The sequence below is a fragment of the Apteryx rowi genome, unplaced genomic scaffold (assembly GCF_003343035.1).
Source record: "Apteryx rowi isolate R43461 unplaced genomic scaffold, aptRow1 scaffold_38, whole genome shotgun sequence".
Lineage (NCBI taxonomy): Eukaryota > Metazoa > Chordata > Aves > Apterygiformes > Apterygidae > Apteryx > Apteryx rowi.
This window is the reverse complement of record NW_020450307.1, coordinates 3,823,688-3,842,132: the sequence shown is the minus strand read 5'-3', so window position 1 is coordinate 3,842,132 and position 18,445 is coordinate 3,823,688. Positions and strand designations below refer to the sequence as shown.

The 18,445-nt window shown below is 40.5% G+C and overlaps 1 protein-coding gene across 1 annotated transcript; it reads right to left on the bottom strand.

The window, feature by feature from the left end:
- Window positions 1–593: 593 nt before the first annotated feature.
- SCNN1D (sodium channel epithelial 1 delta subunit) lies at window positions 594–11,640 on the bottom strand. Its single transcript, XM_026074178.1, has 12 exons — window positions 11,321–11,640; window positions 10,175–10,427; window positions 8,434–8,627; window positions 6,874–6,977; window positions 6,308–6,471; window positions 5,618–5,716; window positions 4,887–5,004; window positions 4,226–4,304; window positions 3,532–3,589; window positions 2,711–2,766; window positions 2,256–2,331; window positions 594–1,958 (listed from the first exon to the last, which is right to left on the bottom strand). The coding sequence occupies exons 1-12, from the start codon at window positions 11,638–11,640 to the stop codon at window positions 1,593–1,595; spliced, it is 1,887 nt and encodes a 628-aa protein (XP_025929963.1). The 3' UTR covers window positions 594–1,592.
- Window positions 11,641–18,445: the final 6,805 nt, after the last annotated feature.

Here is an 18,445-nt window from a genome sequence, read left to right as displayed (position 1 = left end):
CTTCCCAGTGCAGAAGCACAAAGCCTAGCTTTGGGCTATTAAAAGATCCAGAGAAAGTACTGAATCATCCACTGTACAGACAGGCCTCTCTATGGAGCTGATATGTTCCTATTCACTGTAACTTGCACAATCGCACATTACAGCACAATTCATTTAGATTTGGCCTACRTCTCTGTAGATTCTCCTTGTGAATGGAAAAAACAGAACATTTGCAGGGGTAGGCCTAGGGACCCAGGTAGCACTGCTGCAGGGAAGATGTCCAGGCTGTTAAAAGGTTTTGAAAGCTAAAAGCAAGACTTTTAAGAGCACCTTGGTGCTCAGCTTCCAATGATGTCAGTGGCAGACTGCATGCTTTGACAATCCCACATACACGTCTTTGGAAACAAAATCCTTTTCGTGATTTAGTCCTAAGCTTTCTGGCTTCTGTGAATAAAGCTTGAACATTTTGGAGGAGACACTTTCAAAGCCAAAAATTAGAAGCAAAAGTCATCCACTGTCTTTTAAGTGACCCTCCAGGGCAGTAACAAACCCAAATATTGGCTGAAGGCAAAGAAAACAAAAATCAAACAAAACCCTCGGTCACTGTAGGTATTCAGAGCATTTTATTATTTAAAAAGTTGCAAAAAACCCTCATTGATTTCTTGTTACTTGTTTTCCACAGAAAGTTGTAACAAGATTAGAACAGAGTAAAATGCTCCCCTACAAATATCATCAAAATAAATCTGTTATTTTATGTACACATAAGTTACTGTCAAATATTAACATTAAAACATCCCTCTATATTTATAATGAGACTGCAACAAAAATGCAGCACTGTTTTAATCTTCTAAACAACTCAGGTAGCACCAGTGATAGAAAAAAGTTATCAATCAACCCCACTTCCTCTAACTTCTTTCCTCTAAGTGAGTCCCATTTGAAACAGTCTGGGATAAATCTAAAATTATCCCAGCAAAAGCATTCTGTGCATTGCCCTCAAAATGAAATAGTAGTAGGTTAAGGGCAGAGAGGTGTCTTGGAAGCAAAGCTGCAATCAGAGCAGCCTCATATTCTGTCATCCTCAAGACAACGCTGACTGATATGAACCTCATCAGCCTCCACTGGAAACCTTTTCTTTTACAAGCAGGCTGACTTTTCTCTTGAGTATATTTGTGAAATGCAGATGGGCCTGTTTGAAGCCACAGGCTGATTTCCTCACAAGGGTTTTAAAGTTAGAAGCTATGAATAGACTTTTACGCAGACTGGACAACTGCCCCAGAGAATAGAACTACGGTCCCCCCCGCAATAATATTCATTAAGAAGAAAAGAACGTTGCATTAGGCCTGAATCCAGGGCATACAGACAAGTTTAATAATGAGTTTATAATAGCTGGAGGGGGATTCCCCAGCTCAGCATTGTGGTGTTTAGGAGCTCAGAGATCGTGAAAATAGCACGTTTCTGTTCGCGGCCTTTCTGATCGCACCTGAGCCCCTGTGACCTCACCTTTCTGAGGCATTCTGGGAGCTTCTAGTCTCCCACTTCTCTGTGCACACGCACACACACCACTCTTAGCTATTCAGTTCCCCTTCTAAAGAGCCATCTTTCACGTATCTAAATCATTTAAGCACCACACCTGGGCAAAGGTCTGGCATTTCCACCTTTCTGGAGAGCAGGTGCAGATGCAGGTTACTGTTGTTGTCCATGGCAATGGTCACTACAGGAGGGTGAGTCTGAGCAGAACCATAGCCTTTCCCAGGCTCCTCCTGCACAGCTCGGTAGTTTTCTAGTGTCAAGCTCACACTGGGGATGGCAGAAGTGTGAGCTACTTTTATTGTCTTCTTTGACCTGAAMCTTTGGTAGCAGAAGAGGAGAGATAAGACTAGCATATCTATAAGCAGCTCAAACATTTCAACCACAGACAACACTGAGGATCCAAACCAGAGACTCCACTGGCTTCCCATGCTGGACAGAAGCAAATTCTCCTGTGGAAAGAACCAAAGGGCTGTGTTCACCAAACACAGCAGAGCTCTGGGAACATGAAATTATTGCATGTTACCAGCAGGTCAATTAGCTACTTGACATTTGRGGACCAAATTTGTGTGACCCTGAGTAAACTGTGAAATTTTCCGAGTCACTTGCTTAAGAAGAAAAGTCTTATCCCATCCTGGGGGTTGGAAATAATCCTCCCTCCAACCATACACAGCACAGTATTATGTGATTAATGAATTAATCAATTAATGAAAGATAACAATACTGTGAGCTGATCTAGTGCAACCTACTGAGAGCAAAGGAAACTCGTTCACAGACTTGTAGTTCAGTTGCTGGTAGAAGATAGTCACCTTGGCAATATCCTTTCTGCATTGGAGAGAAGAAGCATTGGAAAGAAGCAGTTAGCAGGGGTGAGAGGTCTGCATGGCATTCACCTGGTGGAAGGTACAGTGGGCATTCTGGTCTCAATGATTTTACTCAGGGATTGCTGGGCAATAGTTTTCACCACTCACTCAAGCTTTATTCTTGAGAGTGTTTAACACGAGCTTGGAAAATGATGCTATAAAAAGGTGCTAAAAGGGACTGTCTTACAGCACTGTGAGGGACAAAGGGAAATTTATTGGATGACCCTGTACCTCCTTTCCCAGTTTAACATATATAAATTTCACAAGGATGAAGAGTTAATCCGTATTTTAATAGATCTTAGAATGAAGAGAATACCTGTTACCTTGTCTCAGTGACTAACCTGTTGCTAGTAGAGTTATATCCATTCTGATGCCTTAGAGCTTGGCGGATCCAGTCCTGCAGCAGAATATATGTGTGTTACTGGTAATCCTGTCYGCTGAATTTTGGTATCTTTAATATATTGTAAAGGTAGATTTCATAAGCAATAAAGTGGCTATTGTTAATAATAAAAAAAGAATTTGATTGGTTGGCTTATGGCATACAGTGATAGCTATCAAGTATTAATATTTGCCAGAGCAGCAAGGAAATAYGCACTGATATTTTAGGTGTGTATAGTATTCTGGCTCTTAAATTCTGCCTTTAACGGCTACCTCACTAAATCATTTAATMTTTTAAAAGGTATTGGTTGTATTTATATCGACATTATCACCTATGTGACATGGATTAATCACCTGGTCATGTACCTGAATGCCCATTTAGCATTAGAACATGAGAAATGGCAAGAGGTCATCTACCGACTCACAGAGTTTCCATTGCAGCCCTGCAAAACCTCACAAACAGTAATGAGTGAATTATTACACCACAACACCCTCTGGAATCAGAAAGTCAATGTCATTGCAGGTAGGAACTAAGGCAGTGAGGTGAATTGCTTAAGGTCACAAGGAGTTTGGATTAGAACTGGAAATGAACATACCTAGAATCTTCATCTGACGTCTTAGCTATGAGGTCCTTCCCCTGCACCCACATTTTGGCCATTTTGCTTTATTTGCCTCTCCCATTGCTGCTGCCTGAGTCACTGTTTTCATGCTTAACTTTAATATTCTCCAAGCCATACTAAACACAGTATCCCCTCTGCACATAGAGATTGTTTGTATGGACTACCTGAGACTTCACTGACGGCCATTTAGCTGTCCCAGCAGACACTTTGTACAGTGATTCCCTGTTGAGACAAAAATGGAGATTATTATCACTATGATTCTGGCATTTAAAAGTGAATAAATGAAGGAGTTTAATATTGCCAACTGACTCCCCAAAGCAGAAGTTCTGTGGGCTGCTCTTGAGAACCTTGGAATAAGCTTTGTAAGTCAGTTTATACAATAAAGCTAGAGCTTGCCTGAAAACTGTTCAGGTCAGAAGGAAAACTAGAATGGCTTCAAGATAGTGACAATTTTTGCTTGACATGTTCACAACATTTGACATTTTGCTTTAAAATGKTGTTTTTTCCATTTTGAAATGGACCTACAACAAAAAGGTGAATCAAAAAAGTAATACAGACTGAAAAATGACACAAAGGATTTTGGTTTGGGTTTAATAAAACATTTCTATGTGATTGAAACAATTTCCCCTCCCAGCTATCATGCACACACAAAGTTCTTGTTTAATTTGCTTAATGTTGTTATGTTTTTCCTTTCTCAGCATTGCAGGTTCACCCATCAAACTGAATCTCCAGTTCAGAAAATGCCAGAATACAGTCGTCCATTTGGCTGACAAATATTCCACTAAGTTGTCTACATTTCCACTGGTGTCATTTTCCTCTGCAAGATGACATTTTTTGTGCTCTACTTTTGAGACCTACCGACACGGCTTGGGACACTGATCAAAACAATTGAGGTGGTGATTCCTGAGCCTGTTGTACAGTTGGTAAAAGCAGTGACCTGGTGGAAGAAATAGGGAGGAACACACTCAGACACTTCCTCAGGAAATGTGCTACCAAAACCTGTGCCCTCACTTGGCCTTCCCAGGCATACAGCGCTCTCTGAGAGACCTGTTCTTCACCTTACTCCCAGTTTGGAATGGCTGCAAATGGCAGAGGTAATTGTCTGCCTGCACTGCAGGACCCTTCTCTGGAAGCTGTAAGGGTCACCTGGGGAGAAAGCAACCAGAAAACCAAGAGAAGTTATTCTGCGAATGAAAGCTTTGTCTTACACCAACACAGCCACTGGTATTGGTAACATAAAAGAGCTTGGTAATAAGACTGGCCCTGGGAAAGCCTGTACCAACGCCTTTAAGAAAGAAGTGCTTGATAGCATCAAGATATTTTATGAAATAACCTGATATCCATGCAGATATAGACAGGTACCTGCCATCTGGATGGATTCAGTGATCTGAGGAAATAGTCCAGGCAGCAAATAGGCACAAAATAGAAGGTCAGTAATCCAAAGAGTCACACAACCAGTCCCTATTCTAGGAAAGTGTTCCCTGCAGACCAGGACAGGATTGCAGTCTTTTGCCCTTACCCCATGCAGAATGCTTGTTGTAGTTACAGTATTCAGCACCAGGAGGCAGTGGGTAGTAGTAATAACCACAGCCACATTTTCTAACCATTATGTGCTGAAAGCAGGAATGCAAACAAGCCTGGAAAAAAAACAAGACACAAAAGAGAGGATAAGTCAAAAATTCACAAGTGCCCAAAACTTTAGCCCTTAGCATGTAGCTGCTAGAAGACGACCTACAGATTTCTTTACTGCTGAAAGGCACCAGACATTACTAGACACTGATGAGGCAAAAGGTTTTTGCTTTTCACTCCTTGGCTTTACCTCTGGAAACTGTATTGAACYCAGTGGGACAGAACTTTCTCCATCTCCCTCTTTCTTCATGCCCATTAATAGCTCAGTTAAACTACCCAAACACCCTCAGCCAGGAGCAAATACTTACGAAAATAAATATCTGATGGCCTAAGAATGTCCCACTGGAACAGCCCAGCTGTCTTGACTAACTCACTACCTCATCTCTCAGTCATGCTCGTGTTAGAAGGAAGAGACAGTCCAAGTGTCTGGGGTTGAGTATCTCCTGCTCAGTAAAACACATTCCAAGTTTTAACACTCTCTGTGTGAGCTGCTTTTGGGAGGGGCATGAATCTCTGCTGTCTCCAGCAATGAACCTGCTGATTTGTAAAAGCTCTCTGGAGAATAAGGTATGAATCATTTGCTATTCATCCAAAGGCCTCAGCCAGCCACTCTGACAATACCTGCAGGGTGTAGGAGTTGTTGTACAGAAGTTTAACATTCACATCATTGCCATTAGTTGTGCATTTCCCATAATTGCCACCCAGACGATTCACCTCATCCTGTGGACACAGAAAARAGGCCTGAGTGATTAGGAGCTTTAATTGGACTTAGCCAACACCATCCAAACTCAACTGGACAGGTGATCATATAAAGGACAGGAAATGCAGCAATACGTGTGAGCAGTCAAGTTATACCTTGCTAACAAAACACACATGGTGAAAAGGGCAAGGTAGATGAGCACATGTGGTTAGTCCTTATAGTACAGCTGACAAGCAGCAGCTCTTCAGGTCAAAATAACTCAATCACTTTCGAATGCTTGTTCTCATCCTTATATACACATGAAGCCCCCTGTGTTCAGCTGCAACAAGGTGTAAGAGCCTCGGTGTAAGAACAAATAAGGCCCTAACTTTTTGAGGCCCAAAAGGCCGCTTGTACATTTGGATTAATTTTGTTTTACTTAAAGGTACCTGAGCACAGCGGATAGTGAAAAGGGGCTTGCATAAGGATATACATACAACCAAGAAGCGAACACAAGAGCCCCACAAGCCTGTTGTATGAGCCAGTCACAGTGTTCAGCTCCTCACAACTTTCTGCAATCAGTCAAAAAAGAAGGCAAGTAGAAGGTGAATGCTCTTGAGCAAGCAACTAACCTGCTGAATGCCTATTGTAGTCGCAATGCCTGGTCTGATGTCAAAGCCTTCATGCTCAAGGAATGGCGTCTGATTGTGGTTGTGTATCATCACTTTCACACCTGCCACTGTAGACAAGAGTGGGATGTGATCCTTCTGCTCTGCTCTCAGGATAAGGGAAAGTCCTGCAAATCAAAGAAAAGGGAAGTGCAAAACAATGCATTTTGGGCCAAAATAGGAACACCACCATGCCTTGAATTCTCAGCAGTGATCAATATTGCTGTCTTAGCTCACAGAAGAGGCACTGATCTTCCTTACAGATCTGGTGAGTCGTCAGGTAGTAATTGCACAAGCCTGCTCTAAAACTAGAATAATATTCTGTTTGCTGTAAGTTAAGGTATACAGTCAGCTGATTTGGTCATCATATACATGGGCTAGTGAAGCAAGCAAATACAGTATGTGGTTTGTACTAACAAACTAGAAGAGAGGGCTACATGTCAGTTAGTCATCTACAGAAGACACATTTCATCCATCACCAAATTATATTCACTTTAGCTCTTCTTCCGACCCTTTGCCAAATACCATACCGTAAGGAATTCCCGGTTTTGTTGCTGTCCAAAAGGAGTCTGTGCCCTTGCTGTTAAAGGTATAGCAGCTTCCAAAGACTGGGTGGTGAAAGTGAACATAGTCACTGAAAGCAAGAGAGATTTTGAGGGGTTTTAATTAGGAGTAACAATGCCTTCTTTCTTTGCAGCACAAATGGTGTGTGCATGTGTGTTTGTGTACAGGAATGCCTATTGGAAAGAGTTATTAACTCACCAGAGGCAAGGAAAAAATTAGGTACRAAGGGATTCATTGCTCATCCAAGGTTACAGCCAGAGTGACAAACACAGGAGTCAGAGTTTTGACTTGCTTTTCCTTCCACCAGCTACTAAATTGTCCCCCGCCTGTTTGTTAGAACAGGCAGGTTGAAGCGTGAGACCAACTCTGTGCTATAATCATTAGGAGAAACAGCTTCTCTCTCTCCTCATTTTCTCAAAAGTTATATCACATGTTATGATCATGCTGAACTTTCCTGCTCAAGTCGGCCTTCACCTTCCACCAGTTTATAAGAGTTCTCAAGGAGGGAATTGGGTAAACACAAGTACCAAAGTGACAGTGCTCACCATCAAGTGCATAGACAGAGGTATGTGACATGAAAGCATCAGCAACACTGTGTCTTTCCAGAAGAACAGACGAACCAACTGCTTTGAGAAACAATAAGGCAGGACCTTATTTTRTAAAATGATCTACAACAAACACTGCAGATCCACCTCCTCTTTGCTGAAGGGGCTCACAACAAACACTTAAATTTGCCTCTGCTTGTTCTGTGTCATAGATGAGTGCATTGCTGTTAAATTTGCTCATGTCATCAGCTGAGAACAGCTAGGCCTGCAAATGTATGCCTGAGACACAGCAGTGATTTTGGGTGGCATAGGTCAGCACTGCCTTTGGAAGAGCTTCTGACAGTGGAAACTGCAGGTATGCAGGAATAAAAAGCTACATCTTTGGCATGTGGTGCATACTCCCTTCTTTGCTTCTAGGCACAAAAGGATGTAAAGATCATCTGTCCTTTTTGGCAGTGTGTGGGCCTTTCTGGCATAATAGTTGAGAACAATCCTCATGCTCAGGGGCCCAGCCTTATGCTAAGTGCTACAGTGGAGCAGTGAGAGCCTTATTCTTTCCCTTCACTCCCCCTTTTCATTGTTACAGCAAAAATAGATCCTGCTTTCATCCATTGTATATCTGAGAAATCCTGCTCCTTTCCTCCCATGCAGATAGACATTCATTGTTTATCATTCAATACAGTCAACATATCTTTGTACTAGCAAAGGTTTAATTCCCAATGAGTTTCTCTTAAGCTTCTTTAACAGTCTAAGACACTTGCTCACAGTCATAGAGGTAGGTTGTGGGAGTATGCTAATTTCTGGGTTCCCAGTCCCATGCTTTGATCATAGAAGACTGTCCCCCCTTTCTTTCAGTCAAATCTGAACAACAAGAGCTAAGTCTGGCAGTCTGACTGCCAGACACAGTGCAGGCTCAGTTTCAGTTTCCCAAACCCTTGTGTTTTGCTGAAATCACAATTAGCATCTCAAGAAGCAATGTACCTGGGCCTGCAGGGCTCCCCGTCATACTGACAGGAATAGACCATATCTTCTATTTGCTCCTCATGATCAGAAATGTTGATTATAACTGGCATCTGGGACATGATATTCATGTAGTGAAACCTGTACCATTCAAGAATTGCATCCATCCCAGATGAGTAGGTCTTGTAGAAGCAATTCCCACCTGTGGCATTGCACTGGGAGGAAAGAAGAGAAGRAGAAAAAAGTCAAACTCTATCCAGCACAGCCAAGACATGACAGCCTGTCTAAGAGTTACAGAAATCAGAGGTGAAGCCAATACTGGATACGGGGGCAAGGGAAACCCGTATTTTTCCACAAAATGAAATCTATGAGCACTTCAGTTATGTGCTAGGAATCCCACAGAAACTGGATAAGGTCTGTTCCTTCATCTCAGTGGAATCAGTGCGGGGAAAAAGAGGCATGAGAAGAGAGGTAGACAAGCAAACTCAAGAACTCTGGAAGAAGGAAGTACAAGGCTGATGGGAATTCTTCACAACCCATGAATCAGGGACCAAGTCCTGAGATGCTTCCTTTGTTCTTACTCAGGCCTTAGACATGTGAACACCTACACACTCTGGTGAAAGTGTGCCTGGGGAAGGACTTCAGAATAGGACAGGATGATAATAATAAGGCAAAAATTGCTGGCCTTTCAAACCACCTCAATCCCACTCCCTTTTGCTTTTAGATCTATGCTAACTCTGTTTTTAAGATGAAGAATTCAAGGCATTTGCATTCTTCTCCAAAGTCATGGACAAGCATTTATTGTATTCATCCTCTGGATTTGTTATAGTCATCTTTTGTTTTATCTACAACATTTCTAGTGCCCTCAGTACYACAGCATTTGGGCACTGAGGAAATCCTCACAGGTTATTTTAGACAGACTCTTCTTTCTTTGTTTTGTATATTTTTAGAAAGGGGTACAATGATTCCCATGGCCTGCTGCTACCTTTTTGTATTGAATTTGTTATTGTCAGATGGACTTCACAAGTTGATGGGTTGTGTAAGACCATGATGTTGCTACTGCTTCACTTTACAAGAGTCTTGTCAGTCTGCATAAATGTAAGAGGTAGGGATGGCCTCTCCTGAAACATCCTCCAAGTTGTTGTTACACAGCACGGAGATTGTATCTGTTCCCCCCGCCCCCATTTGTTAAATGTATCTAGTGAGATCTGTGTCAGGGCCCTGAGTGCACTAATAGGCCTTAATGGCCCTGACCAATGTCACCTGGGGCATCCAACCACACCCCAACCATGGGCCCAAGAGCTCTTTTTAAGCTCAGCTCTGGCTGTACTGTGGGAGTGCTGGGCTCCTGCCCCTGCTGATCCTGGCCTGCGGACTGACTTCCCAACTTTTGACTTTGGATGTACCTTGTTGCTGTGTACCTGCCTAGCATCACTGAACTGGATCCTGATCTGGACCCTGATCTCCAGACTAACCTCCTGGCTTGACCTTAGACCTGCCTCCTCACCATGAGCTTGCTGAATGATCTAGATGCTTGGTTAAAGCTGGCTACCATCCCCGGGCCAGCTCTGCTTGCTTTGTTCAGGTACTTTGGGATGGGGCCCTGGCTGGTGAGGCTCCTGCCCTGCCAGCTGTGTTATTACCCTTTGCTCCCAGCTTGCTGTACCTTAAGGAGCAACTGGCCTGTGCTGCATCCTGACAGTGTCATGTGTGGGTAGGTTAAAATGCTGAATAGGTGACATAACACTGGTGTTACACTTACCAGTCTGAAGCCCACCTTGGAATATTTCTTTCCTGACCTATTACTGTGGTCAGAAATTCTCAAGAGTGAGAAGTTTTGGCTCAGTTTGAAGTTGGACCTGCTGAAATTGCCTATACTTGATAAGTCTTTTACTTGGATTTTTTTTTCGTTCATGTGGAATAAGCTAGCTGATGTGTTGATGCCATATAAAAAAGCAATAGATTCTTCTGCCATTTGATCCAGTCGAACCAAATGTTCACTGACCAGTTCAAATCTGTAAGGAACAGAAATATTAGCTATTTTTGAATATCCATGTTTCTATTAGACAAAAAAAAAAAAATTCTATGTATTCATGGTATCTACAGAAAGGCTACTTTTTTTGGTCTCCACAGACCAGATGTCTTTGTGAGAAAAGCCAGCAGTGCCATGCTGAGTGTAACTAATCTCAGTATAATAATTTATAAGGAACTCTAGTAGCTGAATTTTCAGTTGCCAGCTTCTCTATTGAAAGCGTCAGAATCTGCAGCCATGTAGCATCAGCTGCACAAATGGGCATTCCTGCCAGCCAATTAGATAATTATTCTCAGGAAATCACATACTTCCTTTGCTACGTAATTTGAAAACTCTTGATAACTTACTATTCCTGTGTGAGCCTTGCTTGGCAAGCACAGGCACACAGAGTTCCATGGAAGTTGGGCTGTTTCCATAAACTCATCCATCTGTACAAATGGCCAGGCAGAATCAGCTTTAGCTTGCATTTAGCTGTGATTTGGTTTCTTGTTCCAATGATGTGTAATTTAGCTATGAATTAATATATGTGGTAGCTATGTATTCAAGAGAAGATTGTTTTTATCAGAACACAAAATCAGTCAATAACTTGAACCAAGTCACAAGGTAGAGTCCCCTCTATCCTGAACAGGTATGTGATATAAACTGCTATGTACTGTYGCTCAATTCTGGACCAAGATCTGATCTCAAAACCAGTTTGGAAATATAGACCCTCTCCATATCTCTCCGAGGTCTACCTACTGTCCTCCCCCTACTTGCACTAACAGCAAATAATTTCAACCTCCTCCAGTCTGAAGTCATAAAATAAGGTTGCTGACCTTTTCTGAACCCTTATAATTCTAAAGACACTATTACAGCCATCAGGAAAGCACAGGATACCTGTATGGGTCCAGATTGCAGATAGTTATTGCTGGAAACATCTTGGGCTCTGAATGCATCGACATGGTCAGGACAACAGGGTAGGCCCAGTACTGGCTGAACATAAGTGCAAATTGCCAGTATAACATGCCAAAGCTGGCAAGTAAAAGCAGAGTCCAAAAAGCTGTTTTCATCTTATTGCTGTCTGAGCATACCAGGCGGATAGTGCCATGGATTGTTGTGTTCTTACAGAAGAATTCAAACATATCCTTGAAGGAGTCATAAAACTCAATCAAGCCTTCTTTTTTCTCTTCTTCCTCTCTTGCCACTTCCTGCTCCATGCTCTAAGCCTGTTTCTGATCAAAAAAAAACAAAACAAAAAGGTGGGGGAGTTATTAGCTTGCTAGAAAGAGCATGGGCAGTCTATGGACTCTTTCAAACAGGGCACTGATGAGTTCACTATTTGCAAAAGCTGAAATAACTTTGAGCTAACACACATCCTGTCTTTCCAGAGTCTGGACACCAGGAAGTAGCAGAGAAGTCAAATGTTCTGCATACTGCCACCTAAGTAACTTCAAGTGACTCTACCATCCTTGTACTATGATAACTCTTAGTATGGGTATGCAAAGTTAAAATGACTAATACATGTGCTACTAAGAAGTCTGCAGCTAAAGGGATGTGCAGTTTTCTTCTTTCTTCCTAAGGATACTACAGATCAACACTTAATTCTGAAACATTGTATCACTGTCTATACAGAGCTGTAGCTGATTCATTAATATGAATATTTTGCTACTAAAAGATGCTGGGCTAGTAGCCATGGAAAAAGAAATTCTTCGAATTAGTAGTATGGTTCCATCCTGAAGTGAAGGAACTGGAGGATGAACCCCACTTCCAAACATGTGAAAGGGACAAATTAGGATYTGTGTTTAATAATACTTGCTGTATGACCTTTTGTCCTGCAGAATGGAAGTGACCAGGAATAATTTCAGCTAGCGCTGCAATGCAGCCACTTCCAAGATGAAATACAGTAGATGTTTCATAGCCCAGATGAGCAGGAGCAAGTATTTAGAAAAGGAAGAGGAGGAAAAACACCACTTTAATTGAAACCACAGAGGTAACTTCCAGTGCCAAAATGCAATTAACTAAACTGTGCTGTGTATATAAAGCATTGCAGCTACTACTTGCAACAAAACATCCTTGGGATATTTTGGAAGACCACAATAATATTAATTTCTGGTATTAAAAGAAACTTTGCCACCTATCTTGTACATAAATAGTTTACTCCAGAGATCTGAAAACTTTTTTACAGAGGAGGTCCTATCCTTATCTCTATTTTACAGAAGTGAAAATGAAGCTGAAGAATTTTCTGAAGAAATTGAAAACCACTGACAAGGACTGGCATAACTAGAAATCAAAAGCCACATCTCCTTTGTCAGAGTAAGTATACTGTCCATCAAGCTACTTAAGATAATCTCGGACTTCATGCTGAGAAAAAGAATGAAAAATATTTATGCTCATATGTTTTAACCAGCAAGRGCCAAGGGCATCTTCTTTGGCTTTAGTACCAACTTAGGATGTTGGACTAATGGTGAGGTACTGCCCCTTACTGAACCATGACATCAAGTCCTGTAATATGTGAGTTTCCAACATTACAGCACTCCATGAATCTCCCTATCTATTACACTGTTAAGAGAAGAGTTTGCTGAGGACACCACTTTGGTCCAACCTTAACTCCAGATAAATCTTACAAATATAGTAACAGAGTTCGAAGCCAAGGTAATGAGTACACAAAAATAACTAAAGCACTGTTGTAACACGAAAGCTCAGACCCATAGCTGAGTTACTGGGCCTAGAAGGGTTTAGCAGTAGCTCAGTGTGGAGTGCCAGTGAGGTTACAGCAGCTCAGCGGATACACATTAGCTCCCTAACCTGCAATAACCTCATCCTCAGTGAGAGTCCTCCACTTTGAAACATGGTTTTATCTCAAGGATCCTTGGATTAAGACAATTCAGATGAAATGATATCTTAAAGGAGTTACAAGCAATTAAGATAGTCCCTTACGCGTACCTACTGATATCAGTAAGACCAAGAATAGTTCTTAAACAGTGAAGATCACTCCAAAAGCTGTACATCAGTTAGCTTTACGAGAAATAGCTCACAAAAGCATATTACCTGATAAGGAAACCAGGCTTATTGCAAGGTATTTTCCTCAAAATCATAACACACCTATATGCTTTTGTAATTAAATATGACAAATTATTTTTCACTCTTCTTAGAAAGATGCACTTTTGAACAAGTACAGGAAGTCCAGGCAAAACAATATGTAAAATATAAAAGGAAGGCATGAACAATTAAAACAGTGTGTGATAAAGAAATGGGAATTAGCCATTCTAATTTTGCTACCAGGAAACACTGCTTTCTGCATAGTTTATTCATAGTTAAACTGTATTCCCATGCAGACACCATGCAGCCATAGTACTCAGCCACTGGCTACAACTTTTATCAGCTGACCTTGCACTTGAAGGTTTACATCTAAATGCTTCTTCAGCTGAAAAGGGCTATCTGTGGCAAACTCTAGAAATGAATTCATGGTAGTCTGGCTACCACCAATTTTTATAAAATTTTGTCAGATTAGATTTTTAAGGTAAATCTTATGTTTAACCTTAATCAGATTCAACCTTTTCTTTGTCATTTTACTTCAATAGGAATAAATGGAAATAAGTTTGCAGTGTATATTAAGAAATATACTAAATGATTTCAGAAATATTTAAAGTAGTTTAAGATTGTAGAAAATAATATTTTATGTGAAACTACAACATTAAAGTGAAATTTATGTCACTGTTACAATAATCTCACCATAGTTAGCCTTGTTCTAATGAGAAAAAGTAGAACAAAAGGTAATACTTAGCAAAGGTAAATGATAAAGTAGATCTCTTTCTGTCAAACACACTTTTCCTATGTATAAGTTTGAATCTAAGAAAACTCCTGCGAACATTCAAATCATGCCTTTCAGGGAGAATCCACAGTTTCTAGAAATTCTGACTTGACTCCTAAGGCTATGGCTAGTTAACTCATACCACTTGAATCTGCATTCTTAAAATAACTGAAATGAAAGTCTATAAGATAATACAAAATAATACAGGGAATCCTTCAAAACACAGATACAGGCAACAGAACATCCTCTCTCTCTGCTGGTTTCCCAAGTCAGTCTAGCACTACATTTATTTAACATAGCAATTGCAGTCAGGGACTTTGCATGTAACTGTAACAGCGAATATTTGCCTGTCCTGGCTACGGTAAGTGCCTCGAGAGAGGTTGCAGGTTACCAGAAAGTCAGGAAATTATACAGCAGTGGCTGACAGATATATGTCCGTGTATTGTCTCAGCTACTTTGTCACATCAGCTCAATGCTCAACACACACTAAAAGCCTTCACATGTATCATGTAGTCAAATATTTAAACATGTGTGCATATATCTTTACATATCAATCATACGTATCTACAGAAATATATATTAAAACAACTCAGACCAAATGTCAAAACACCCCTACTGTACCTTGGCAGAAACTCTATCTTTGTTGAGAGTATTCAGAGYAGCCACTAAACTCAGCCTTCAGCTTTATCCTGAACAGAAGACAAGTCTTGGTCCACAGCTTTCCGATTTCTTTTTCTAACTGAACATATGCTGGGAGCTGTCCAGCCTATAAGGATCAAATTGATGACATCAAAAAGGGCAGGACTTATTAAGAAACAGATCATGGAAATTATTCAAAGTATGATCCAAGGAATAGGAAGTGAATGAACTGGACAAACAAGTTAACATTAGGTTACACTTGAGATTAGTTTGATAGTGGTTTTTTTCTTTGTTCATTTGATTTTTTTTTTTTTTTGCAATGGCTATAATAACTTTTTTAGCCATACTTTCTACAAATAGTGTATTAACTGTGGATCCTGGAAGGTCCTTTCTGCTCTGAGCTTTCCTATCAAGGAATTATCTTTCTCCTTTCTTTTCATGGTCTCTGGAAGATTGCATGATCGCCACTAATTAAAGTCATTAAGTTTTCCACAGGTGTGCTTGAGGAATTGCATACCTCAGTGTAATCTGAAATGATCAACTATTTGGTTTGTGTAAGGCACACATCACTTATTGGGGAGTTTAAGATGGCAGTGGACTTCTTCCTGCTGCTTCAAGACTGCATTGCTCATCTGTACAGGGCTACCCCACATGCACTAAGATTTTAATAACTCTTCAGATGTTGTGAATTTAATAGACTCAATCTGAGCTATTAACCATGATACTTTATTTAAATCAACACACCTTGCTTTTGTAACTCTACTTAGTTAAAAGTTGCAAAAATGCTTTTTGTAGCACAAATAAAGCAGAAATATATTCAGAATTCTGGGACTGCTGAACATGAATGTCTGGGATTGCATGCATAACTGGTACAGACCTCTGCCCAGTTGGAACACTACTCTGCTATGGTTTGCAAGATGTCAATTATAATATGAAACTGCCTAATACTCTCTATATGGATAATAATGTTTAGAGTTGCAAATTTGAACAGCAGAGCTCCAGCCTTCCTTCTAAGCTTGGCTGGGAACTAGGTTGTCTATTACACTGGATGTTGTGAAATATTTTTAGCTGCAAAATGAAAGATAATTGAAGTTTCTTGTAAAATTGAATTCAAAAGGAAGGGAGAAAGGACAAGGGTAAAGGAAAACTCGCCCTTCTGATTTTGACTAATTTCAATCTTTTTTATAGTCTGTTCACATTCTTTGACAATTGTTTTGTGCTGGAATCTGTTTTAGAAAACCAAACGTTAAGAACATTCATCTCAAATTTTTTAAAAGTTCTCCTAAAAGAAGAGAATCCTATTAAACAGCTGCTAGTGAAATGTCTTTTGTACTAAATGTCTTTCGCACTAAAAGGAAATTTTACAAAAAACAACACTTGGAAAATGTTTTAAACTTAAAACAAGCCACTATTTTTGGGTGGAAAAAATAACTTTTGATTAAAAATAGCCAATTGGCTATTGAATCAAGAGCCAAAGCCAAGCTACTTGTCAGTGGTATAAGAAGAGGTAAAAAAACAAAAAAGCCCCCTAAAACAGGACACAAACTTATTCTGTCATGTCCATTTATGTGTGCCGCACCCTTCTCTTTCTCTCTCCATTTTATATTGTGCAACAGAAAATGACAACTATAAATCCTTAACAATGAAATTATTGCACAATGAACATACACGAGACAAACTCTTTGTTGCTTCATTATGGCTGCAGGCCTCAGCATAGAGATTCTCTGGCAACGCATCAGAACAACACCTTCTGAGCCAACCATGAAATTTTTCTGCAGGAAATGGAGAAGAACTGGATATACAGACAAAAGTGTCCCTCAAGCAAGATGCCATTTCTCTGTCTGCACTTGCTCATTTGTCATGCTGTATCCCAAACTGGGAGAAAAGGGGAACAAAACTCTTTGGTTAAAGTAAGTTGGTGTTTCTTTCAACATCTGGAGGCAGATTATGGAAGTAACATTCATGAGAGAGTCCCTTGGAGTTGCAGAAAAAAGACCATGCTATAATTATTTGCAGTGGGGCGGAAAAAGTCTATTAGTGCTAGTAGTAATGTATGGGGGGGAAAGAGTAGGTATATTACATGCTTGGTATAGCAATGACAAATGTCAGTGGCTGAATACACCTTCTGGACATGTTATTTTTTACACAGAATGATGCCTTCCACAGGAGTCTTCAAGCCCCTTTACATGGGACAGTTTGTTCCACAGTTTGGCTGAATGGAATGACATCTCATTTTGTTGACCAAAACAGCATGGGTAAGAAAATAAAGGAATCTACCATTTCACTTTTAAACATTTACACTGATGCCATGTATTAAAGGAACTGTCCACATCCCACGCTCTTGACCGTTGGCTCTACACTAGCCTTGATTACTATACATACTCAGCATGGACTAGAATAATGCAGTTTTCACCCATTTGATAGCTGGCCGAAACAGAAATGAAAATTAGACTATATGAAGAAAGTGCCTTTGAATACATGCCTGTTTTAGTATCAGTACCAGCTCAGAGTGACAGCAGAGAGGTACAAAGAGTATCCTGCAGGCAGAGAGAAGAGATTTTACCTATTTCCCATGGGCAAAAAATCTATTCTGTGAATCAATGTTCCTCGTGGAATGGACTCAGGCCCTTAGGGAAATATGTTACCAGATGATAATTTTTATCCTTGAATGTTTACCTACCGCTGGTGCATGTCAAAAAGAAGTTTTATTTGCTCTCCATGGAGTAAACCTCTTGTAATGCTGACTTCAGCCACACTAGACACTAAGCAGATGAACTGTTCAGACAATGTTCAGTATGTAAAAATTTCAGCGTGCCTACCCCTAATTACGTTTGTTGTCATAACAGGCTTCAGTTAAAAAAAGAAGAGTCACAGATTAAACTGCAGAATTTTAGTGATGATCTCTAGCTAGTCCCTCTTGCTGTGATTGGCTAGTTCTCTACAGCTCAAATACTAATATTTTGTCCAACTTTATTTTAAATGTTCAAAACAAGAGGTGCCACAGTGTCTGGACTTCTTGTAAAAACAATGAAATTAGTGAGATCAGTCTGATCAGACAGATAAGAGTGTTTTTTCCATTCCCTAAATTACACCCTTCCCCCCCCCCCCAAAGTACTTTTGCTGTGACCCTGCAGCTCATTGAAGCTCCAACAAGGAGCTGTGCTGTTCAGCTTCCATAGGAACAAGAGGGGACGCTTTATCAGCTCATTCATCAAGACTTTCCCAGTTCTTTGAAATTGCTTGTGCTGAGAGGCCTAAAACAGATTATCAAACTGAAATGACCCATCAACACCCTCACACTTTTAGCAGCTTTACTTGCTGCCATACTGCACTGTAAACTTCACGCTAATTTGCTGTCCACTAACCACACAAGCTACCTTTCAGCTATTAACTTTTTCCCTCTTTGCATTTGTTTCATATTATTGTGATCTCTCACACTTAAGTGTTTCATTAGTTTGTATTCTTATTCCCAAACTTGCCTGTGCCTTCCAGATATTCTCACTCCTTTCTCTATACCTTTCTTCAGTCTGTGAACTAAGAAAAGCAGCCTTTAGCATTGTTTTCCCTAGCAG